This window comes from Tenrec ecaudatus, chromosome 1 (assembly GCF_050624435.1).
Source record: "Tenrec ecaudatus isolate mTenEca1 chromosome 1, mTenEca1.hap1, whole genome shotgun sequence".
NCBI classification, from domain to species: domain Eukaryota; kingdom Metazoa; phylum Chordata; class Mammalia; order Afrosoricida; family Tenrecidae; genus Tenrec; species Tenrec ecaudatus.
The window spans coordinates 219,073,716-219,098,870 of record NC_134530.1 but is presented as its reverse complement, the minus strand read 5'-3'; the positions used below and the strand labels follow the sequence as shown (position 1 = coordinate 219,098,870).

General features: G+C 56.2%; 1 protein-coding gene across 1 annotated transcript; it reads left to right on the top strand.

Moving 5' to 3' along the window:
* The first annotated feature begins 233 nt into the window (after positions 1 to 233).
* On the top strand, positions 234 to 25,155 carry CSRP1 (cysteine and glycine rich protein 1). Its single transcript, XM_075528817.1, has 6 exons — positions 234 to 362; positions 12,021 to 12,133; positions 18,460 to 18,628; positions 19,338 to 19,467; positions 23,432 to 23,525; positions 23,968 to 25,155. Exons 2-6 carry the CDS (start codon positions 12,022 to 12,024, stop codon positions 24,042 to 24,044), a joined length of 582 nt encoding a protein of 193 aa, XP_075384932.1. The 5' UTR covers positions 234 to 362; position 12,021; the 3' UTR covers positions 24,045 to 25,155.

The following is a 25,155-nucleotide window of genomic DNA, read 5'->3' as shown; positions in this document are numbered from 1 at the left end:
GGCTGCCAGGAAAGCCCCCAGACGTCCCTTGCACGTGCAGGACGTCTCTGCGGTGGCGGCGCGCACGGTGCGGTCGGGAGCAGGGCACGCCCCGGCCGGCGTCTCCATTCCGCCCCCCCCGCCCCCGCCCTCCCCGCTCGCGCGCGCCGTCCGGGCTGCCCGGGTGGGGGTGGGGGGGGCAGGGACAGCGCCGCGGGGCTTCGCTCCATGACATCAGCCCCGCTGTGGTGCAGTGTGCAAAGCCCACTGGTTGGCGTGGCGCGGGACACGCCTTCCCCGGAGCGGAACAAAACGGCGCAGAGGCCGGCGCACCCAGCCGCTGCTTCCGAGAGCGTCACCCGCCCGCCCGAGCCCGCTGCCAGGTGAGTGCGCGCCCCGCGACGGCCCGAGCGCGGCCGGGCTCTGCCCCGTGCTGCCAGCCCAGTGCGCCAGGCGCGCCCCTGGGAAAGTTGTGGGGAAGTAGCGCGGGCCGGGGCGGTGCCGGCCCAGGACTTGTGACAAGTGGCTGCTGTTCGCTGGGCCTCGTTCCGCTTTCTAGGAGACGCCGTCCCTCCCCACCCAGGACTTCCCGCGCGCGCGGCCCTGACCCGGCGCGACCCAGCGCCCCCCTGCCGCCCGCAGATCGGTCCCGCAGCCGAACAATCGCTGATTCTGCGCGCCACTGACGCTCATTGTATGGCAGGGAGATGAGGACATCCGTGCCACCCCCTCCCTCACCCTCCTGCTCTGGGCGAAAGGGCCTGCGGGCGGGACGGGGGCAACATCTGGCTCCATGAGCGGGCCCGTGGGAGTCCGTGTCCCTGAGTGCAGGTGTGTGTTCTCAGACCTTCAGACGAAATAGATGGAGGGGAGAGGTATTCAGCGCGCTCTCTTCCTTCCCACTTTAAGCGAACCCCCCACAGGTAGTGTTTGCTGGCGGGGTGGGGGGGGGCGTCCTTAAGCACCGCAGTTTGAGGGAGGGGGCCTTGAGTGAGCTCCTTTAAAATAACGTTACAATATATTACTCAATATGCAATTGTCTGAGGCAGGTGTTTTATCGACTCCCAAAGACCTGAAAATAATCCTGCATACTCTTGGAGCAAATGAATGGGCAGTCCCCCTCTGCACCCCCTCGCCCCTCCCCCCCTCGAGATCCTGCACTGAGATCGTGCCAATGCTACCACCAGGCTCAGGGAGAAAGTGTGTCATGACATCCTTCAATTGGTTGTTTGGAAGGTTGAGAAACTAGTCTGGCTCTTGGATTTGCCTCTTGCAATGCAAGTGACCCGTGACCCAGGACCAGTTACTAGACCTCACAATGCCTCCCTTCTTTCAGGGACTGTGTTTCCAAGAGAAGGAGCCCTGGTGGAGTAGGGCCTACACCCTGGGCAGCAGTTCGAAACCACCAGGTGCTCCTGGGGAGGAAGAGGAGGCTTTGCAATTCTACCCTGTCCTAGAGTGTCACTATGAGTCCGTTTGGGGTTTGAGTTTGGTTTGGGGTTTGAGTTTTGCCTGGATCCAGCTTCCCTCCTGCTCAGGCTTCCAGTGGATGACCCTTTGCCTCTGAGGATATCCAGGGCAGGGCAGCCGGAGGGGAGGAAGTTTGTTCTGTGGAGGATGTGGTGTGGGTCAGAGGAGGGGGGAGAGAGAGAACGGGCCTGGAGGCCTTGGCCCATCTAGAGAGGTATGGACTAAACACACGAGCTCTCTGTTTGGGCGGCCAGTAAAATGATGTGAAAAATGGGGGGCGGCCATGGTCTTCTTGCCTCTGGCCTTCAATCACTGGCCTTGGCGTTTTATGTTTCAATGGCGCATGTACATCGTTGGAGCCAGTGACTGAGGGACCAGAGTTGCCACCTGGGAGTGGCGTACTGGGCGCTTGGTTGGCAGGTCAGTAATTATTTGGGGAGTGAATGAGATAGGCATGGACTCTTCGTTGAGCTGTCCAGTTAGACACTTCTGTTCACTGACAGTTGACAAATAGTTAAGAGCTCCCCTAAAAACCAAAAAATCAACCCCTCTAAGACTCACTGACATTGAGTGGATTCCAACTCATAGTCACCCGGCAGGGCAGAATAGAACTTAGTTGCCCCTGTGGGTTTCTGAGACTAACGGTTTACAGGCACAGCCTCGTCTGTCTCTCTTGGATGGACTGGTGGGTTTGAGCCACTGACCTTGCGTTTAACAGCTCTATGTGTAGCCCACTCCATCACCAGAGCGCCTTACAAAGGGGTTCTAGGCAGGATCTCCAGCACGCAGGTAATGTTGAAGACCAAACGAGGACCAAAAAGTTCTATTCATAGACTTCCTGAGGGGGTGGGGAGGCTTCTGTGGTAGGCTGCTAGAGTTCTAAATATTTATGCAAGACTGGGTTATTGGGAAAGCTTGGCTTGCTCGAGGACTGTGAAGAGATGTGCAGCAGACATTTTGAGATGGAAAGAGCTGTTTACCATGACCCAGGAGTAATCAGAAAAATACCTAGAGCTAGAACATGGACCATTGAACAAGAGGCACTATAACTGGTCGTTCCTTGAGGGAGGGAGGGAGATAACACCAGCAGATCTAACTCAGCAGATCCCCCCAGCACTCGGGGTGTGCCAGGCATGTGCTGAGCACTTCTCTTGTATCATCTGGGGCAAGCTGTGATGCTTCCCATTTTAAAGATGAGGAAACTGAGGCCCAGAGGTGAGAGGCCACTCACCTGAGACTGCAGCCGCTCCACTTCGCAAGCGCATGTTCGATCACTCTTTTGCTTAGCTCCTCTCTAGTTCCCCAGTTCTTGCCTGGCTCACTAAGGAGGTATCTACTATTTGTGGAGCACATTGCCTTGGCCAAGCGCTTCCCTGTGGTTTAGAAACTATTCGGGGAATACGGCTCCGCCAGTTTAATGTGAACGGAGTCAGGGTTAGAACCCTGAGCCTCTAGGTCTTCGCTCGACTTTGTGACCACGGAGGAGAGAGTAGCCACAAAGTGACTTCCCGAATCTGAGGCCCAGGGCACCCAGGGCAGTGCAGAGGTGTTCCTTGGGTCTGAGGCAGGTGTGAATTCCGGGGCAGGTTTGAAGGCAAGATGAGAAACCTGGGAAAGAGCCCACTTGGAAGGAAAGGTGTGGGGTCGGAGAAGGCAGCAGATCAGCTGCAGGGGAAGGGAGCCTCCTTTTCTAAGGAGCCCCTCCCCCTTACCACACCCCCACCTTCTGACAGTTGTCTGCCCCTTCCCAGTTGTCAGGAATTTATATGGTAATGACGTGGCCACAGCACGCAGCTACCCAGGAATTTGCCTGACGTCAGTGTTGAGTAATTCCCATGTATGGTAAAGTGTGTCCATACGGAGGCAGCTAGCATTTCCAGACTTCTCCAGGGCTTCCCAAGGGTCAGAAGGCAGCAGCGTCTGGCTCCTTGGCGGCAGCAGTGAGGTGGGAGGAAGAGCGGAAGGGTAACAGCTGGAGTGCAGACACCCCAGACAAGCGACCGCCCCCCACTTCTGAGTACCCCACATTTACTGTACAGGAGTGGCAAGGACCGGGCTTACCCAAATGCCGGCTGCAAGCCACGCATGTCTGTAAGAGCTAAGTACCGGCTTGTTTTCACTGTTAAGAAAGTAATCACTGGGAAGTCACCTTCTGACCTTTTTGGTTCAGCCAGGCATAGCCAACCTACCATTGGTAAGCTGATCTCATCCCAGATAGACGCACAGAAAGTTGATCCAATTAGCTTTTCGGTGGAACGTAGGAGTTTTGTGGTCTTTGAGAAATACTTACAAGGACATGTAGACCTCCTTTTTTTCTATTTGTTGAACTTCAGATTGCTGAGCCCCAAGGGTGGGGAGCTCTTGAAGGCATTGGGAGAAACTGATAAACAAGGTGCAGCACTGCCCTTGTGAGCCCAGGCCTACAGGGGCTATGGGACCTGGGTGTGGAAAGAGAGTCCATGAGCAAGAGAGAGCGAGTGAGTGAGAGGGAGGGCAGGAGTCAGGGTGAGGAGACTTCGTGCTGGGCTACAACAGTTCATAGAAAGCTCAGTTGACTCCTAATCCAAAGGTTGTTGGTTCTAACCCGTGAGCCACTCCACAGATGAGAGATGAGGCTGTAAAGATTACGGCCTTGGACACCCTATGGGGTCAGTTCTACTTTGTGCTGTGAGGTCATTGTGGGTCAGGACTGATGGGGCGGGAGTGTTTTGTTTTTTATTTTTTTAATGGGACACGGAGTGCTCAGAGCTGGGCGATGCTGGTTAACTTCTCAGAGAGGCCAGTGGGGCGTGTGAACCTGAGGTTGTGCCTGTACCACCTCCACGTCTGCTCCCAGGCCAGCTGTGTCTCCGGTGCCGCCATTCCACCTCCTACCGGCGGCCCGTCTCGCCCACGGTGTGTTCCCTGGGCTCTCAGGTATCACCTGGGAGACATGGGCTCCAGCCCGGACAGGCAGGGCCTCCCTCTCTGGTCTGCCCTGGCGCCCTCCTGGTGTGTGGCGTGGAGGAAGAGGCTGAGCTACAAGGCCTGATACCAAGCTGCTCAGACAATGCCACTAGACAAACACCTGACAGGTCTCTACCAGACCCAGTGGGTGGAGACCTGAGCCCTGTGCCCACAGGTCGAATGTTGGCCCTAGAGGGCAGGAGAAAAGGGATTTTTCCACTGGAGAAACAAGGGCATGGCGTGGCTGTCACTGGTTTGATGAGATCTCCTGTAGGCATTGCTGGAGATGATGCCCCTCCTTAAACCTGACACACGATCACACAGGGCCCGTCCCCTCCGTCCGACTTTCTCTGGGTTTGGGTAAACCCGAGAGCCTGTGCCTGGCAGGCTTCACTCTGCTGCGGGAGCCTCCATCTTGGACCTCTCCTCTCGAGATTGAAGATCTGGAGACAGCTATTCATGGGGCCACTGGATCGGAAGGGCTAGATGGGTGGCTGACGAGAGCTGGTTGCTTCTCAGAAGAATCCAGTCCTTGCTCACTGCAAGCCTCAGAAGCCAAACCAAACTCACTGCTGTCGAGTCGATTTCGACTCACAGCGACCCTCTAGGACAGAGGAGAACTGTCCCTGTGGGTTTCTGAGGCAGGGACTGTTGCCGGGAGTAAAGGGTTCTTCCGCCCCCAGGGAAGCTGGTGGTTTGGAACTGCTGGCCTTGTGGTTAGCAGCCCGCCCCTGCCCCCCCATTCACCGCTATGCCCCCAGGCTCCTGACTGTGATCACAAAGGGGAAGTGATGACCCATCAGACGACTCGGGACCAGAGCAGCATTGAAGGGGGCTGCCAGTGGTCTCAGGTGGGCAGAGGGACCTGCACCCCAAAGGAGGGGCCAGTAACGTGTTCCAGATGCAGTCGCCAGGCTGAGAGAGAGGTCAATCTGTCACGCTCCTCTTCAAGCCTTGTTCCTTCCAGAGGAGGACGTCCTGGGAGGGAGAGTGTACATCTGGAGCCGCATCTGGCCGGGTGGTGTGAGACTTGGCCGGCCCAGTCCTGTGCGTGGTCATCAGAATGTCTTCGGCTGGGTTCACCAGTGAAACCGACAATGCACACATGCAGTGGGGCTTCAGAACATTCGTGGAAAAATGCAACTGTCCGTTCACTTTCTTTTTCTGTGAACTTTTGGAAGCCCCCCTCAGATAGGTAGGATGTGTCCCAGAGAATGGCTCACCCGGTGGCGGAGGCTAGTGTGGGCGGAATCTGTGGGTTGGGCGTCAGGCCGGAGGTGTCTCTGGATTCCCACAGCTGCAGGGGTTAATGAGCCTGACATTGGCAGGTCAGACAGAAGGCTGCTAGCTCACATCCCAAGAACTTAGGTAAGAGGATGACAAATCCAATCCAGCAAAGCGAGAGAACGTTTTGCCAGAGCTTCCGTGTCTGAGACACAAACCATGCCCTTTCGGAAACTCCATTTCCATCGAATCTCCCAGCATGTAAGATAATGCTCTAATTCTGAGACCTGTAGCCTAGCTCAGTGGACGCATACCGGGAACCAGCATACAGAGTGGTGCTACACAGGCGCTGAGTGAACAGTGACATGGACCAGTTTCTGTGCTGTCACGGTTCTCGCGGGGTCGTCGACCCTCGGAACACAGTTCTAGAAGTATGCATGGTTAGTGCAAAGGTTAAGCACTGAGACACGATCTGACCCCCGGTTACCAAGGGTGAAGGGGCAGGAGCTGCTGCTCGGGGGCACTGAGGTTGTGCCAGTGGGAGGGGTCATTTGGGAGAGGATCTCCACATGACCGAAGGCACTGGGTTATACGAGCAGACGCTGTGGAACTGGAGACAGGTTGTGCGTGTTCTTGCCACAATTAGAAAAAAAAAATAGTCACACGGAGAATGATGAGTGCGAGGAAGAAGAAAATGCCCTAGAATTGAGTGTGGCGACGGTTGTACGGCTTCTGTTGATTGGACTGAGCTACTGAATGGATGACATGTGGATGAGGTGCTAATAAAACTTAAAAAAAAAAGGTTAAGCACTTGGCTGCTCACCAGAAGATTGGTACGAGTGATGCATGCCGGGGCCCTCGGTGAGAGTACCAGCTGGCAACCCTCCGGGCAGCCTGCTCAGTCGCCTGGCTCTGCAGAGTTAGCGTTGATGCAGGACCTAACAAGAACACAAGCAGCCTGGCCCCATTATGCCGAAAACCAAAGTCTGCCACGCAGCTGATTACGGTTGACAGCGACCGACCCTGCAGGCTGGGCTGGAGCGGGCCCAGTGAGTTTCCGCGTTAGACAGTGTCACCATACGGGAGTGGAAAGCCTCATCTTTCTACCAGTGACAGAGACCAGGAAATGGGAACTCAGAGAGGAAAGTGACTTGCCCAAGATTCTTATGCGAAGGGGAACACCGGAGCTGCCAGACTCCAGCACCCACTTTCCTAAGTGCTGAGCCATACCAGTCCACCTGCCCTCTGACCTCAGGAAGCTCTGTCTGCCTCCCCACCCCCCACCCCCCACCTCCAGTGCAGGGGAAGGCAATTAAGAAGGGGCCAGGCCTCCCCGTAGGCTCCACACACTCTGTCAAACAGGTTTCCTTTTAAGGCAATTCAGCCTGGAGACAGGGTTTGGCTGTAGAACAGAAAAGGCTGGGCAGAAAGGAGGGGGTGGGGGTGAGGGCTGTGCCACTCCACCCTTACAGGGAATGACGCCGCCAGGTCTCCCCCTGTCCCAACCACTCCAGCTGAGGCTCTTCCCATAGGTGGGCACCCCACCCCCACCCCAGAGGTCCAGACTGGACTCGAGCCCATTCCCAGAGCCTGCCTGGGACGTCATTCTTTTTCATCTGTAGGCATGAGAGCCCTTGCCTCTTAATGGGACTCTGGCGGGAGACCCCCACCCAAGTGTCAGCCCAGAAGCTTCCTGGTGGATCTCCTCCCTGGCCGGTCCATGGGTGTCTCCCCTTCCTCCGTCCATGTTCCTGATTCCCTGGGGCCCTGCTGGATATGGGCCCCTGACCTGGAGCCAGGGAAAACAAGGGAAGGCCTGTGTAGAGCTCGGGTCCTCCCAGAGGGAGAAGGGCTTTTGTGCTGGGGAACAAAACGCTGCTCAGAACTGACTGGCAAACGTGTGGCTCGGGTAACCTCCTCCCTTGGGGGATGTTCCCGGGGCATGGAGTATATCCTCAGTTGGTTCACAGGGTGGGGAGGGAGAGAGCCAGCACTTATGGGTGCCACCATCAGCAGGCCCCGGGCATTACTCTTAACGACCATAGGCCAACAGCATGGTCATTGAGGAGACAGGACTCAGATGCATCCAGTTCAAATCCCAGCTCTGCAGGCTGCAGGCAAGTTGCCTAACCACTCTGAGTCTTCTTTCCCTGTAAAGTGAGCACGTATTCTCCATCTCCAAGGGCTGGAGATGAAATGGAAGTGCGTTTATAAGTTGTCTGATGCACGTCACCTGAAACAACCACACTCACTGCCACTGAGTTGATGCCAACTTATAGCTGCCCTATACCATCGGGTAGAAATGCCCGAGAGCCTCTGAGACCAGAACTATTTATGGAGCTGCAAGCCCCCTTTTCTCCCTTGGAGCGCCTGGTGGTTTTGAACTGCTGACCTTGTGATCACAGGCCAAGGTGTAACCACTTCACCACCAGGGCCTCTTGGTGCACAGTAGGCATGCAATAAATGGCAGTCAACCACTCTGGGTGCCTGGTCGGTGGAAGCCCCAGGGGCACATCCACCCACATGATTGGCAGGAGCAGCCTGTGAGCCCCATGCGAGGCTGCCCGCTGGGAGCTTCTCCACATCCCACAGGCCATCCTTGGCGAGGAAAGGAGTCACTGTGATTGACTCAGGGGTCTCAGGCCGCACCCCTGAAGCCAGGAATGGGGGCCTCCCCTGAGTCATGGGTAGCGGGGTGATTGGACATAATTGGGGTTCTCTAACAAGGAAGCACCCACTGTGCTCACTGTGTCAGACACTCTGTCCGTCCACCTGGTTGGGGGTCTTCCTCTTTTTCTCTGACTCTGTACTGTACCAAACATGAGGTCCTTTTCCAGGGACTGGTTACCCCTGGATACATGCCCAAAGGGCACACAACTACTATTGTGAGCATGGTGCAGGACTGAGCAACGGTTTGGTCTGTGACATGTCATGGGGTCTCTGAGAGTCCGGATAAGTCTGCACACCTGATTACAACAGTGGCCAGCAGGGAGGGGGAAATGTGATGGTGTGGGACCCAGTGACACCTGCTGGGGTCACAGCTTCTCCCTTGCCATCACGTTACGTGGCCCTTTGGTGCTGAGTCCTTGCCTAGGAGGCCTCGGCACAGAGAGGGCGGAAGGGGTGGTTAGGGCATCAGAGGCTGGGAGTGGGGACTTGGCCCTAAGGATCTGGAAGCTCAGGCCCCATGGGCTGCCTGAGGAACAGAGAGAGAAATCCTACCTGAGGGTGTGTCGGAGATGTGCGTAAGCCGGAGGAGCTGCAGGCCAGGACCTGGGAGGGGAGCCGGGTGAACAGCCTGGGCACCAGTCAGTGCCTGCTCCTACCTAGGGAGGGCCCAATACTGCCTCAGGCTGGTCCTGGGCTAGGCACCACACTGGGGGTGGAGCCCAGCAATTAAGTCACCACCTCAGCCTTGTTAGCCTGTGAAGTGATGCTATGGGTGGAGGCTGGGCTGTAGGGAAGAAGTTGCTTGTCCTTCGGCAGAGGGGAGGGGTTAAGGATTCCACTACTAGCCTGAAGGTGGGTGGCTCGAACCCACTGGGAGGCACCTCAGAAGGCAGGTCTGGCCATCTGCACCTGGGAGGCCCCAGCCTTGGAAGTCCCAAGGGACACAGTTCTGCTCTGCACCCACACCACGGTCCCAGGAGTGGGAATGAACTCTGGCAACTATCACCGCAAGGTGTAGGGGGGGTCGCTGCTGGCTGCAAGGTGGGAGGTTCCAGGCCTTCGCATCGGAAGAAAGACATGGCAATCTATTCTGAGAGATCCATCCGCCCGCGTCTGTGCTCCGCGGGCGTGGAGTTGGGCCGGCAGCTGGCACTAGTTTGTTGTAACCGGAGAGTTCAGAGAGAGGTTGAACTTCAGGTGTAGCTGAATGACGTCACAATAGACTCCGTTCTTTTTCTCTTCTGCTCCCTCAAGACGAGATGGTGGCTGGTCTCCCCCGGGAACATCCACCCTTAGGAATCTGTTACTCCGCTTTCCTCGCTCAGGAGGGGAGAGGGGATTGTTCCCAGGAAGCTGCTCACATAAGGATATTTTTTCTTGTCCTCCAACCTTGCTGGCCTCAGTCGTGACCCGTTCTTGAGCCAGTCCCCATGGGGATTAGGTTAAGGCCAGCCCCTTGCCCTGACTGAAAGGTGGGGAGTTACCGAGAGACGGTGTGGATAGCACAGCATCCTCTCCAGGGGGGTTTGCAGGACTGCTCAGGTGGAAGGTGATGAAACCTGGAGTAAAAAGTGAACCAAACCAAACTTTTTGCATCGAGGTGACCCCAGGGCTGTCAGAGAACTGTGCTCGTGTGGTTTTCAAGGCTGATTTCTCTGAATAGGTTACCAGGCTTTTCCTCAGGGGTGCCTCTGGGTGCCACCCTTCCAGTTAGCAACCGGGTGCATTAACCATTAGCCATTGCAGGCCCCCGGAACTCTGGGGCGGGGTGCCCGGAACTCACTGCTACCTAGTCCATCCTGACTCAGGGCGACCCTGTTTTGAGTTTCCCATAATGACCTCGAGTCTATGGGAACAGACAGCCTCATCTTCTTCCTGAGGTGGATTTGAACCACCGACCTTGTGTTGAGCAGCCTACGGCCCAGGGCCACTAGGGCCCCTTCCGGGTACGTTAGCTGTGGCTGTGAGGAAATTGGGGTCAGAAGTCAGGGCATGGGGGTGGTATTGGGAACCCAGGAGACTGGGGAGAGAGAGAATGTGGTGGGGCACAGGCGGCACCAGCACACGGGGCGGGGCGGGGCAATTGTCATTGTTGGGTGCCACGGAGTGGGTTCAGACCAGCAGCGGCTCTGCACACAACACAACAAAACACCGGCCGGCCGAGCCAGCCTCACCATGGTTGTGATGTTTGAGCTGGCGTTGCAGCCACTGTGTCTGCCCATCTCATCGAGGGTCTCCCTCGGTTTTGCTGCCCCTGCACTTTCTCAAACACGACGCTCTTCCCCATGACTGGTCCCTCCTGACAGCGTGTGCAAAGCACATGGCATATCATCTCGCCAGCCTTGCCGCTACGGAGCACTCTGGCTGGACTTCTGAGCCAGCTTGGTTTGTTCTTTTGGTGGCCCACGGTCCTTTTGGTGTTCGTCACCAGAATGCACAGTGCTTAAGGGGCAGAGCAGGGGAGGCCAAGGGTTTCTCTCCTCAGCCCCCCCACAGCTTAGCAGAGCTGGAAATGCTCCAGCCCCATGATGAGCCGGCCTCCTCAGAGCTTCTCGGTGGGTCCCAGATGCTTTGGGACTACACAGAGGCAGAGGGCATGACTTTCAGTAGGAGGGCATCTCTTGTATGTTTTTCAGACCGTCCCCGAGCCCTTTACGGACTGATTGGGGACAGCATCTGGATCGTATTCCTGAGCTGAAGTTTGGGTCTGCTGATGGTGAGCCTGAGGCTCTCTGTCCTCCCCACCGACTCTCACTGCCAGCAGGAGCTGGCACGAAGAGGCTGGATGTCACACCCATTTTTGGCAATATTTCCACGGCACAGGTCCTGGCGAGCTGTCTCCTTGGCTCCTCTGCCTTGAAAGGCAGGCATGCACTTTGGTGCCCACCCCCTTCGTTTCCTAGCCCGCTGCACCCTCCTTTACCACCGCATCCTGGGTTCGCTGGCACCCATGGGTACCCACCATGCTCGTCCCTGAACATGGACTTCTGTTGAGGGAGCCTGCTTCCTCCCTGAGTCAGTCCGTGCGCACAGGAACGATGGGGTTGGAAACTCTTCCGAGAGTGCTCGAGCTTTTGCCTTCTGCACCAGCCTGTGCAGACGGGCGTGGCTGTCTGCTGGGGACTCTAGGGAGCACAGTTCTATCCAGACACCCAGGAAGCCACCGAGAGAGGTCATACACTCATGACGGAGAGCAAGAGTGCCTGCCCAGCGCGTGCAGCCTGAAGCAGACGAGACAGGGTGTGTGTGTGTGTGTGTGTGTGTGTGTGTGTGTGTGTGTGTGTGTGTGTGCACGTGCAGTACAGACAGGGAAGGAGCAACAACGGAAATGGAACAACCCAAATAGAAATAATGGGATGATGACGCCATGTGGGAAAGATCAGTGAGGTCACTGAACAATGCAGACAGAAATTATCCAGTGGAAACCTAGCGTGTGTGTAGACTTGCCCCCCAAACCCGATGGTCACTCCAGGAGAAAAGGGGCCGAGGACAAGGCTGCACACACAGTGGTCACTCAGAGAGAAAATGTCTGATGGGTAGGTAGACTGCGAGAGCCCTCCCAAGAGGCGGATTTGAGGACTTGGTTGAGAGCAGCCAGGCACAAGTGCTGGGGCCGGGCCAGTGGGCTGTAGGAGGCCTGCCTTTGCCCTCAGTCTGGTCTCTGCCTGCCCGCTCCTCCTGGGCGGTCTGTGTTTCCTAAAGCCAGACCCACCTCTGTGTTCCCCTTGCAGGATGCCGAACTGGGGAGGAGGCAAGAAGTGTGGGGTGTGCCAGAAGACGGTCTACTTTGCTGAAGAGGTTCAGTGTGAAGGCAATAGCTTCCACAAGTCCTGCTTCCTGTGCAGTGAGTACAGCGCCCCTGGCCCTGATGTTGTCATGGGGATGGGGACCTGGGCCCGCCCCCACAGTCTGGCCTGTCAACACCCCAGGGAACTAGTCCCCTGGGATGTAAACAACTTGACATTTGGCTGAAGCACAGCTGGGGAGGGAAGCACTTAAGGGCCTCTTTGTTCCGTTCAGAAGCGGCTCTCTTGCTCTCTGGGGGGATAGGACTTGCCAGGGCTTGGCGGGGTGGGGGGGGTGTTGGGTGGGGGTGGCGGGCACAGAGGGGCTAAGAGACAAGCTGTGAAGCCACAGTCCAGAAAACTTTCCACTCGGCTCCCTCTGCTCCCTCTCCCCGCCACGGCCCCATCATTTATGAGGCAGTCACTTTGAGTCCAATGTTTCACTGGCGCTGTTAAAAGGCAGTGCAGGCCACAAGCCTCTGGGGATGCTGAGCTTGGAGGTTCAGCTAGGTTTTCCCCACCTCAGCCCCTTCCGGCCTGGCAGTCTCTCACTTCCCGTTCCTGGGTAGCCTGGGATGCGAGAGGTAGGATCTCGCAGCTCGTTGACATCATGCCCAGCGTTGGCATCGTAAAGAGAAAGGGCTCTCTGATGGAGGCCACCAGCTGGGTGAACCTGGAAAACAGTAGGTGACGTGAAAGAAAGCAATCACCAAAGGACACGCATCGGGCAAGCTCACGTCAGGTCCATCGAGGAAAGGCCTACAAGCGGGCCATTGCATAGAGACGGGAAGCAGATGAGTCACTGGTTACCAGGGACGGGGGCGGGGGGTGGGTCGTTACTGTTGAAGGGACACAGGGTTCTCTTGTGGATGATGAAAAACTCCTGGAGACAGAAAGTAGTGTGGGCGACTGACCCTGGTGAATGTGATGAGTCACTGAGCTGTGGGTACCCTTCGGCCACGTGCCGTAGGAAAGAAGAGCGGTGAGCGCCAATCACAAGCCGGGATGCCCAGAGAACCAGGAGACACCAGTGGCCCAGGGCAGTCAGGGGACCAGGAAGCCCAGCCCCAGGCTGCTGCTGCCACTGTGGCTGAGCTGGGCGACAAGAACCGGGCCAGGTGATGCCGCCAGCACACGGGAAGTGAGCAGGAGCTTGGGGAGGCTTCCCCCAGATTCCCAAAGGATCTCGTGGGTGGTGGGCGGCCATGGCAGAAGGTCCGAGTTAGCAGCGAGAGTCGTCTCCGGGAGGCCAGGCGCAGCATGGGAAGCGTCCTGGTCAGCCTTGCATTAGCCCAGTGAGAGGAGGGCCATGACTCAGCCCCTCTCTAGTTGAGGTTTCCCATTACCGTGCACAGAGTACTTACCTCATGGTAAGTGAGGCTCATGCTGTGAGCTTCAGATGAAATGACGCTCGTAAAACAGAGCCCTCAGAACACGGTGAGCACCCACACATGGTCGACAACCCTGCTCCAACCCCACGCACACACCCTACACCAATGCACGCATGCGTGCTCGCACGAGCAGTGCTCATGGTGTTATGCCAAGGGCACCTGAGAGAGCTGGCAGGGGTCCTGTCTGGCTGTATCACGTGCCATGACGCAGAGCTGGGGCGTGTCCGCTTCCTTTGTTCTAAGGGAGCTACGCCACACTAGGAGCTGATCTCGAATGCCCACCAGACTCAAATGCCCACCTGCTAGTGGTCTGATCAGCCCACAGCCATCAGGGCCCCTCACACGGCCACAGCTTGCCCAGAAGGGGCAGGCCCTCGGCTGTAAATGAGCTGGGGGTAGGGGCTGGGGAGGGCTGTTGGCATCTAGCCCACAAAGGAGACTGGGAGGCTGGAAACGGGCCAGCCTCTTCTTATCAGCACTTTACTCCACTTAGGAATTTTCTAGCCATTTACTTTCCAGGGTCACTGGCCTAGCTGGGGAAGAGGGGGCCAAGCTGCTGGAGACCTACGGGCTGTTTCTTTGCTCTCAAAGAATGTTGCTCAACCACAACTAAAAGGGGCCAGCTGTGGGTGTGGAGGCCTCCCGCCCGCCTGCGGAGGAGTAGCCTGGTCAGACGGCTAGTGGGCAGTCAGGAATTCAGGGGGTGGCACAGGAAGGAAGGAGCAGGGCCTGGGGCAGGGCATGAGGGGGTGCTGAGGATTAGAAACACTTGCGGAAAGTCAGGCTGGGGAGCATGACTGGGGAGGAGTGTTGTGTAAGGCACCATAGGAAATGGAGCCCCGCTTCTCCGGGAGGAGGGTGTCTCAGGGCCCCTGGTCCTGGATGCCAGAGCTATAGCTGAGCACCTAGCACTGCCTGTGTCCCGAGGGTCAGGCATGTGTCCACACTGTGCTGGGCACAGCACCTGGCACACAGTCGGTCCTAGACAGGGTTGCTTGTGAGTGGCAGGAGGCTTCTCTCTTTTGGGCAAGGGGGAGACAAGTGTCTAGCACATAGATCCCCAAATTTATGTGGCCTATCCCCCCTTTTTCAGAAAAAGCTAAAAAACCACTCAGCACCCTCCAGGATTAATGTTTGTACTGTAGCCCAGGATAGGATCCCTGGTGCATCATGGTTACACGCCGGGCTGCTAAACACAAGGCCCATAGTTCAAAACCACCTGCCGCTCCACAGGAGAAAAATGAGGCTTTCTACTCCGTAAAGAGTTGCAGTCGTGGAAACCCATGGGGCGGTTCTACCCTGTGTCATAGGGTCGCTGTGAGTTGGCATCAGCACTGGCTGTGAGTTGTTTTATTTATTTTTTTTTTTTAAAGATATCCCAGAATAAAGTGTAGGTATCTGCTTTTGCAGACCACCCTGGATCACCCACTTTGGGAAACACTGGATTCAGGATAACCCACGAGACCCAAGGACTTTCCCTCCTAGGGAAGGCAGAGGCTGGTTCTGGCTGGGTGGGCCCAGCGGGCCCTCCAGAAGTCCCTGTGACCCGAAGGTCCTGGCTCTGGAGTTTACTCAGCCTGGCCCTGCACTTCCTTTCCTCCAGACCCAGCAGGGGCCTGAGGAAGACGGGTGTGTGTTCCAGACAAAGCCAGGGAGGGCAAGCTTCACCTGGGTCTGACTGTGGCCTGACCTCTCCGGGACCTGGGATGGAGAGGACCTGCCACCCTCCCTGGGGTCTCACGGGGCAGCCAGTTTCCATTAGCAGGTGCACCTCAGAGGCAGTTAGGCTGGCGTTGCTGTGCTTGGGGCCTGCCCCGAGGCTGTGTGCCCATCTCTGAACTGTAACCTGCTTCCCTCTGGGGCACAGAGGGGATGAGCTGCCAGCCCTGGGAATGAAGAGCCGGTCTGTTCTAACCCTGTGGTGGAGGCTGCTGGGCCTGGACCCAGCACATTGACTCTGGGCTCTGAACAGAATCCAAAAGCTCAAGTGAACTTCACAGAAGCCGTCCTTGCCCTCTGTCACCAGGCCTCTCCACTTCAGGCTGAGGTCCCCTCTCCATTTCCACCCCCTGATCCCGCATGCTGGCCCTGCTTGGAAGGAGCCATGGGCTGGCTGAAAACAGGGCTGGAAATCAGGAGCTGGGGGCTTGTTTTGCTCAGCTTCTGACTTTGGACTTTCTTTGTGGGCCTTAGTGAGGGGACTCTGGTCTCTCTGCTGGGGTTGCCTCTGCTCTGAGCTTCCAAAGAACATCACAAGGCTCAGCTTAGCCAGGAGCATCTAGAAGCATGAGTCAGCCTCCAACACGTGTGTGCATACAGTCTAGGATGTACTTGGTTGGTGTACATAATATGATTTGGTTGGAACTTACCCATGAGGCTTTGGTTGAACCTTTGAGTGCGCTAAGGTCGTGTCATGAGCTCTGCACATTGGGCTGCTAACCGCAAGGTCAGCCGTTGGAAACTACCAGCCACTAGTTGGGAGAAAGATGAGGCTTTCTGTTCCCATAAAGATCTCCAGCCTTGGAAGACCCACAGGGCAGCTCTATTCTGTCCTATAGAGTCACTGCGAGCGGGGATGATCTTGATCTCAGTGAGTGAATGTGGAGTGAGGGGAGTCTTTCGCCACCTCGCCTGGAGGGGTCTGGGTGGGAGGAGTTCAAGGTGGGCATGGGCCTCTGGGAGAAGTAGGGCAGAGCTGACTGAGCAGGGAGGACTTATCTGAAGGCCTTTAGTGTCAGAGCCTTTGGTAATGTCTCAGCCTACAGGTGCTGCTACCGCCTTGGGGCTCTGACTGGAGAGGCCAGTCAAAATGGACTTGTTTCTAGAACCGCTCTAACTGCCGTGGGCTTTCCCTTTGGCCTCATAATTCCCAGCTTAATTTGGGTTTGACCAGCAGGAGTTCCAGACCAACCCGTGACTCCCCACCCTAGAAGGGAATGTTGCTCCCTTGGCCTGTTGTTCCAGCTCTCTTCTTCCCCTGAGCCAAGCCCCAGGGGAGGAGGTGGGAAGAACTATTTTTGGGCTGCCCAGCATGCTGGAATGAGGTAGGGATTTCGAGGCCGGAGGAGGCCGGAGGCGGGGATGGGGGGGGGGTCCTTATATGGTCTACAGTCTCTAACCTGGATCTTAGGACTAGGAGAGGAGCTGGCAGAGAACTGGGCCCTTTAAAGGCAGCCAGGAACCAAGCATAGAACCTTCTGGAAGGGAAGTGGAAGATTTTTTTGTCTCTCATGGTTTCCCTAGTTTCCATCTTTAGGAGGATATGTTTGAGAAGACAACCCAATTGGGGCCAGTGTGTAAAGAATGTTATGGAGCCCATCAGGGGCTTCAATACTTACCGGAAGTTGACGCTCTTGGGAGAAGCGGTAGGGGGCTGGAACTGCTGGGGTTGGAAGCAAGTGGTCTCTTAAGGGCTGGACCTGCCCCCCTCCCCCTCCTCTTGAGATGGTGCTAATTTTATAGGAGGCTACTAGAAGTGGCCAGCCTCCTGTCCTCTGTAGGATGGTGCAGGTAGGACCTTGTTTAATCCTCACCCCCACCTCGGTGCATTTACAACGAGGGCACTGAGGCTAGGAATGCGAAGTAGCTTGCCCAGGTCACCCTGGGCAAGAAAGGAGGGCTCAGGTTTACTTCTGGGCTCCGAATGGCTGGGAACAGCTCCCTTCTGAAATCAACAGGAATGTATGTAGGGCCCACAGGTTTTCTGGCTCATCTCCTTACAATCTCCCTCCTCCCGGGAGTCGGGACATTCTTCCTGGTTCCTGACCGGAATTCTTCCTGCCGCAAAGTGATTTCTGAGAATAGAAACTCCAGATCCTGTTATTGCAGTTAGCATGGCCTACCCTTCATCTCTAAGTCCTCCATTCTGGGTGCTTTGTATATGTGTGCGTGTGTAAGAATAAAGGAATATTTATACATATACATAAGTAGATAGGCATATGTAAATATATAGTTTCAACCCCAACTATTTCTCCCAAGCGACTCAATTTCACTCTAAGTATTTCTTGAAGTGTCATCCTGATAGCTTATCTATAGGTGTGTATATAGGGAGCCCTGGTGGCATAGTGGCTGTGCATTGGCCTGTGAACAAGGTCAGTAGTTCAAAAACACTAGCCACTCTACAGGAAAAAGACAAGGCTTTCTACTTTTGTAAAGAGTTACAATCTTGGAAACCCATAGGGGCAGTTCTACTGTCCTAGTGGTCTGGTTTTTTAAAAATACACACATATATAGGCATGCATATTGGTGTGTATGCAGGCATATAGAAACGTGTGTATCTATATACCTTTTCCTGGCTCTTTATCTCATATCCCAAACGATGTTCTTCTGGGGGCATGACTTTATCTTCACCCTCAGCGCTCCTGCAGCAGACACAGACGGCCCCGGCCCTCCTGGGTTCTTTGTAGAGACAGGAAATCCCTGCCCTCTCCTTCCTTCCTTCCTTCCCTTCTTTCTTCTCCTCTCCTGGAAGAGAGAACACAGGGGCTATTTGTCAAACGCAGGATGAAGGAGACCAGCCAGATTCCTTTGGCTTGGGGCAGCATGGTCTGTTGCCTCCTCTGAGCTTTGGGGTGCACTGCACTGTTGGGGAGGCACAGCAGGCCCGGAGACAGGCAGGCCAGACCCACAGATCCCATCTCCTTTCCTCCGGCTCACTGGCCTCTCAGGCCTCCATTTCCAGCTGCTCATGCAGGACCAGGATATGATGCTGGGAACCGATGGGTGGGGGGGGGGGGGGCATTTCAGCACTTGGGGGCCTTGCAGTGAACTAGCAGCTCACCTGGTGGTGTCGTGGTTCCTCACTAGGTTGCTAACCTAAAGGTCAGCAGTTTGAAACCACTAGCCGCTCCATGGGAGAAAGATGCGACTTTCTGTTCCAGTAACAAGTTACAGTTTCAGAAACCCGCAGTGCCCTCCGCAGTCGCCGGGAGCCGGCACGGACTTGAGGGCAGAGAGGGGGTGAGCAGCTCCCCACACGGCTCTCCCCTTCACAGTGGTCTGCAAGAAGAACCTGGACAGCACCACCGTGGCCGTGCACGGCGAGGAGATCTACTGCAAGTCCTGCTACGGCAAGAAGTATGGGCCCAAAGGCTACGGCTACGGCCAGGGCGCAGGCACGCTGAGCACTGACAAGGGCGAGTCGCTGGGCATTAAGCACGAGGAGTGAGTAAAAACCCTCTCCCACCCCTGCCTGTCCCTGGGCACCCTTTCCCCTTGTGTTGGGCACGTTTCTGGTCAAGCAGTAGGAGGCTCGGAAAGTCATTTTCTGAAAAGGTGAGACGGAGCATCCACTACCTGTCAGGCCTTCCGGAGGAGCCAGGGCCCCTGTGGGGAGTGGAGTTGACCAGACGCCTCCCCTCATGGGACTTGCACCCTCTACCTTTAGAAGCATATATGCCGGGAGAGTCCAGTGTCCCCATGCTAGGAGCCAGAGAGGAGTGTGTGCAGAGCGGGGCCTGGGCCTCAGTCGCTCGCTCGGCACCACCACCTCGCTCTCCTGTCTTGGCAGTACCGCAGGGTGTCCCTGGGTCTCTTTGAGCTGGCACTCACCAGCCTCTGACCTCTGGTCATCAGTGATTGTTAGCAGACATCCTGGCTGGTTCCCTGGCCTTCTGGTGATGGGCAGAAGTGACAGCTGAGTTACCAAGTTTTCAGCGAAGGTCATTGCTCCCATGGGAGTGATTTGTCAGCAGATTTCTCTGGGGAACAATCTGAAAATGAAACTGCTGTGGGGACCACAGAGGGCGAGCCCCAAATGGGAGAGGCTCTCTGAGTTCTGTGGCCCAGGCCTCTGTGTGGCTGGGAGAGCAGCTTTCGTGTCCTGGCGTGGGATGAAGGTGGTAGTCATCTCTGCGTTTCCTTCTCCATGCAGGGCCCCCGGCCACAGGTCCACCAGCAACCCCAACGCATCCAAGTTTGCCCAGAAAATTGGTGGTTCGGAGCGCTGTCCCCGCTGCAGTCAGGCTGTCTATGCTGCGGAGAAGGTGATTGGTGCCGGGAAGGTAAGGCAGCTTTTGGGCATGGTGGGGATTGAGGAGTGAAATGGGCGACTTTCCTGGGAAGTGAGGCCCAGAACTTCACAAGCCCTGACCTTACCACTGCCCAGTGGGCTCAACCCCTTCCTTCCCTTCGAAGACTCTAGGGTAACCAAAGAGCTCAGATCACTCATGCATAGTGATATCACCAGTCTATGGGAACCCTTGAGTGGCTCTGAGGGGAATTCCCCACCCCCACCCACCCCCGCTCCAAATAGAAACCACATTGATGATCTGCTCCTAGAAATACCTGAAGCCCAGAAGAACTATATGGTGCCCAGCTGTCACATTTGCCCTTCTGATGTGGACCAGAACTCGATTCTTAAAAAGTTCAGACTTTAATGACTGGACCAGTTGAGACCAAAGGGCTCCCCCGGACTATCACTCTGAGAAACCCGTAAAACCTTGTTCAATACCATCTCCCAAGGCCACAACTTAGCGCAATAACATTGTGTCATAAAATAAAGGCTATCACTCGTGAGCACTACACTCCTTTGAAAATTCCTCTGTAGCATACCAGGCGGTCCCCAGTTTCTCCAAAGCAACGGGGGGATGGTAGCTGGTCAGGGAGCAAGACACTGGACACCAAACAAGCAGAAGAGAAAATAAGGCGCCTCTTTGTGGAAAACATACTTACATTGTTGAACAATATGCTTAGAAATCATTGAATGGGAACCTAATTTACAATGAAAGCCTGCACCCCAAGCACAAGAAGTTCTACGAGGCTATGTATACGGCCTAGGAATCCTCCCTGGGGATTCCACTCTGGTGTGCAGGTCTGTGTGAGTTGGAATCTTGGAATCAAGATCATGGCACACAGCCATGTGAAGCTCAATCTGTGCCTTTCGTGGAGGGGGCCACAGAGCGTCCATGAGGCCCCTGAAATACTGTATGCCTAGCTCCGTGGGAACGCGTCTTCCTCTGGGAAGAGGAGCCATTGCTTTCGTCCCACACCCATTCTGCTTCACTGGAAGCACATGGCTCAGCCACTTGCTGCTGTCCAGGTGAGCCTGACTCCTGGCAGTCCCGCAGGACCGAGTAGAGCTGCCCCGAGGGTGCACGAGGCTACACTCTTTCCCGAAGCAGACTGTGGGTTCAGATCTCTGATTGGTTGAGTCTCACCTGGAACCTGCAGCATTGCACCACCAGGACGGCTTTCATGGGGTGCAGATCCCCTGAAACAAGGTAACTGCGGAGCAGAGGTTTTTAACGTGCAGGGCCCATCAGGACCACCCAGGAGGCTTTTCCAAACTCGTTCTAACGGCCATGCACGTCCTTCCAATGGTTTTCTGAGAGTCAACCAGCCATGCTGCACAGTGAGTCACCGTAGTGAGCCCCTGCCCTCTAGTAGCTCTCCATTCACTGCCATCAAGCCCGTTCTGACCCATCGTGAGCCTCTAGGGCCGAGTAGAACTTCGCCTGTGGGTTTCTGAGACTCTTTATTGGAGTAGAAAGCCTTGTGTGTCTCCCATGAAGAGGCTGGTGGTTTCAAACTGCCGACCTCCGAGTTGATTAGCAGCCCAGCGGGTATCCACTCTGCCCCCGGGCTCCTATCTGAAGTCAAGAAGCAGAGGGAGAATGCTCACTTCCAGGGGCTGCCAGTTGTAGACCAAAGGCCAGAAGCCCAGAAGGCACGCGGCGAAGGGAGGTTTCTGCATCACCCACACGAGGCCTAGGATGGGGGTGACCTGACCGCGGGGCACAGCAAGCTTGTGGAATACCTGGGCCGAGAGGCTGCCTTCAGCGTTTTGGGATTTGGATCTTGACTCCCAAGGCTTTTCAGCTGTGAGGAAGGAGGCCCCAGAGGGAAGGTCAGGGCCTAACAGCATGCAAATTCAAGCCGTCAGCGGAACCGACACAGGCCCATTCATCAGGGATGGGTGTTACTGACCACGTTATGGGGAAGGGACCAAGAGTGGGAAGTGTTACATCATTTCCCCAGACCATCTAGTTAAGAAAGGGCTAAGCTAGGAATCGAGCACCATCTCACGTCTCCAACCCAGCTGCAGAATGGGGAGAAACCATTTATCCGAGAGCAGTGATGAGGACCCTGGACTCTCGTGCACCTGGCTTGAGTCTTAGGCTGGCAGTTTACTAGTTGTGTGACCTTGGACAACCAGTTAGACACTGTGTTTACGCGCGTGGGCAATACCGGCCCTGGAGCCTCACTGGAGTGACCCAGGGGTGCTGTAGAAGCAGGTACCCTCTCATGCATTAACCTGGAAGATGGGTTACAGAATGAAAGTTTTAGAGTGGAGTAATTTTTCTTTTTTTCTCTGAGAAGGGAGCCGTGGGTCAAATCAGTTTAGGAGCCTCTGTTTTAACCTCCCTGGGCCTCAGTTCTGCATCCTTTGCACCGTGCGGGGACACGAACACCAGAGATTATTGTTAACAATATTAAGTTGGTGCATTTTTCACCCCCTGCTATGTCCTTTAATGAGAATAGTAAATTAGAACACGTACTAAGGATTCAGTATCTCCATCACCCGGACAGGATGGAGGTCTTAATGAAGGCAGCATGACTAAGGGGGAGGGTCACAGATGTTTGCGATCAGGTGGAAAAGGTTGAGCGAAGCCCTCCACCACCATCCCTTTTGCCTGGTCCCAGAATGAGACTGAGGAGCAGAGAGTATTTTATAGGCTGTCAGCAGAGACCAGTCCCTGGAAAAAGACATTGATTGTACTTGGTACGGCAGAGGGTCAGCGAAGAAGAGGATGGCCTCCGATGAGACAGACGGATGCAGAGGCCACAGCAGTGGGCTGAGATGTAACAGTTGTGAGGCAGGTGCAGGGCCAGGCAGCGTTTGGCTCTGTTGGGCAGACGTAAGGTCGCTATGAGTCAGAAATGACTCCCAGCACCTGTCAACTGCAGGGAGTGCTTTCCCACACTGTCTGAGCGAGCAAAGGGCTCGGGCTTAGTGTGAAGAGCAGGAGGGATTCTAGGGGTGAGTCAGCCCCTCTCCAGCCCCCCTGAGCTTCAGGCAGCAGCCCCTGCCTTTTAGGGGGCCTGCTGAGGCTGCGCGGTGTGCTGAGAGGACTGCCCCCCAGGTTTAGGCCCAGCGCTCTGGACCCCACTGTCTTGTGGGCTCAAGCGGAGGAGCAAATGTACAGAGGATAGGCAGCCACCACATACAAAGACCCTCTGTTCCCACTCATCGTCCAGCCTGACTACCAGGGGGCTGTGCGGAAGGAGCCTCTGTGCCCTTACAAGGACTTGTTCTGATCTGCCTGCCACCTACATCTACCTTCCCTCAGCCTTAGCAGTGCCGGCTCACAGCTGCCGGCCCCACCTGCGCAGCAGCTGTTGCAGGTGGGAGCTGGCTGCTGGACAGGTTTACTGGCTCTGGGGGACGCCATCCCGTGTGGTCGGACACCGTGCTGATATGAGCGGGTCTAACAAAGCCCTCAGAAATGTGCCGTTATCTTTTGGTGCCATTTGTCCACGGACTTTTCGAAAGCCCCCTCACGTGTCCAGTCCTCCCGCTGATTTTGCCAGCAGGCTGGTGGGTTCCCCCAGGAGCAAACTGCGGATGGAGGTTGAGACACTTGCCCGGGGCTGTACGGCTACTGAGTGGCAGTGTCAGGACTGCCTCAAGGCCCTTGCTTGCACTGTGAACCCCAGCCAAGTTGGGGTCAGGAGAACCTGGTTGGGCCCTGCCTGCCTGGAGGTGGGGGTGGGGACAGCTACCTGGGCGATAATCCTACCACCTAGCGGGCAGTTTGTGGCACAGCTGGAAACACCAGTCAAGGAGCCTTGGCAACACATCCTTGAAGTTTGTGCCAGGTGGCAGGCGGCCTCTGGCCTGTCCTCCACGCCCGACTCCACGGGCCTTGGCTTTTGAGCAGCAGCAGCTGTTTGAGAGGAGAGGGGCTGGGGAAGACGGTGCCTGGCCCTGGCATCAGTAGTCCTCTCTGTTTCCTTCCTGCTCAGTCCTGGCACAAGTCCTGCTTCCGGTGTGCCAAGTGTGGCAAGGGCCTCGAGTCAACCACTCTGGCGGACAAGGATGGCGAGATTTACTGCAAAGGTGGGCGCTGTCACTGCTCTGGGAGGCCAGGGGTGGAGGGAGGCGGGGATTTGGAGTCAGTCCTAGTGAATGTCCCGGCTCTGATATGCCGCCCCCGCCCCCATTGTTCCACAGACAAAGGAGGAACATGGCCCCCCCCCCCCCCCGTAGAGAAAAGGTGACTTGGCCAGGGTCACCTGGCAAGTCAGGGCAGGGGTGGGACTAGAGTCTGGATCCCTAACTCCCAGGGCAGTGCTTTGCTAAGCCAATATTGCTTCTCCCTTGTTCCGGTGGCCACTGGGAGGTGAGTGATGCATGGCTGAGGATGAAGGGGTGGTGTCCAGGGTGAGGGGACACTGGGGGATGCTCCTCCAGAGTTCTGCTCAGGCTTTAGGGGTAGGGCTGGGGTGGGGTTCTGCTGGGGGAGGAGGAGCATGTCCTTACTCCTGTCTTCTCTCTACAGGATGCTATGCTAAAAACTTTGGGCCCAAGGGCTTTGGCTTTGGGCAAGGAGCTGGGGCCTTGGTCCACTCTGAGTGATGCCGCCGCTGCCTGCTGCCCCTCACTGCCCACTCCGTGCTTTGCATCTCCATCCCTTGCCCAGCAGCCTGGGAGACCTCAGACCCTTCCCTCCCGGCCCTGACACACATCACTAATGACTCAGACTTGGCCTTCTGGCTCCGATTGGTTTGTGTGTCCACCTAAGGCCCCAACACCACCAAGAGGCACCCCCAGCCTGCCGGGGATCTGCTGACATTGCCTTTAGGAGACCTCGATGTTTCTGAGTCTAGTGGGACTAGGCCCTCTCCCCCTACCCTGTCTTAGCCTCATAGGATGAGTGTCCATCATAAACTAGCCAAGACCCTGAGCCACCATCCTGGAGCCTAGACAGCAGCAGCAGCAGCATACCCCGAGGGGAAGGAAAGGGCCAGAGGGGGTGGGAGGTAGAAGTGTATGCTTGAGTGAATTCCTGCACAGCTCCCCTGTGGGAAAGAGGGTGGGCTCTTTCCCTCAAGCAGGCCTGGGGGTCCCAGCTCCGGGAGTCCTTAGGCAGATGGAGAGAAGGTACAGACTGGGTCATGGGCCAAGGAGCCACTGGCTTCCCCAGACGCCTTGCCTTTAAGTTTGTGTGAAACTCATGGGGCCCTCCTTCAGGTTGGAGGAGACAACTAGGTCTGAGATCTCCAAAGTCAGGACGTCACTTGACCCACCCCCTCCCATGTATCTAGTTTCATTAGGGACACACACTCGCCATAAGGGGCCCACACCATGGGGTAGTTCGCGCTAACCCTAACCCTGGGGTGGGCAGCTTCACTCCACCCCTCCACCGCTCCAGCCAGCACCCAGTTCCACCCAGGCCTGCTTGCCACTCAGATGGGGAGGGCAGCAGCCACAGCCTCCCCCTTCCCTGAACATCCCTTCCCTTGGCATCTAGCCCTTGGAGGCCCTCTTGCCAACCAAGGACCTTACTTCTTCCACTTCACCTGGACCTGCCTTTGGCCACATCCCTTCAGGCCCCAGTTCGGAGCAGCAGGAGGATGGTATCAGGGCTGGAAACATCACTCTAAGAAGCTGGTGACTGAAAGGCTGTGGGCAGGGACAGTACTCAAGCTGACGTCTCATCTGGTCAATAAAGCCAAATAGAAAAGAA

Excerpts from the sequence above, each read along its gene's own strand:
- CSRP1 (XM_075528817.1), top strand. The coding sequence starts at position 12,022 with ATGCCGAACTGGGGAGGAGGCAAGAAGTGTGGGGTGTGCCAGAAGACG. Across the intron at positions 18,629-19,337 it reads CTGGGCATTAAGCACGAGGA|GGCCCCCGGCCACAGGTCCA; the intron begins GTGAGTAAAAAC and ends TTCTCCATGCAG. Across the intron at positions 23,526-23,967 it reads TGGCGAGATTTACTGCAAAG|GATGCTATGCTAAAAACTTT; the intron begins GTGGGCGCTGTC and ends TTCTCTCTACAG.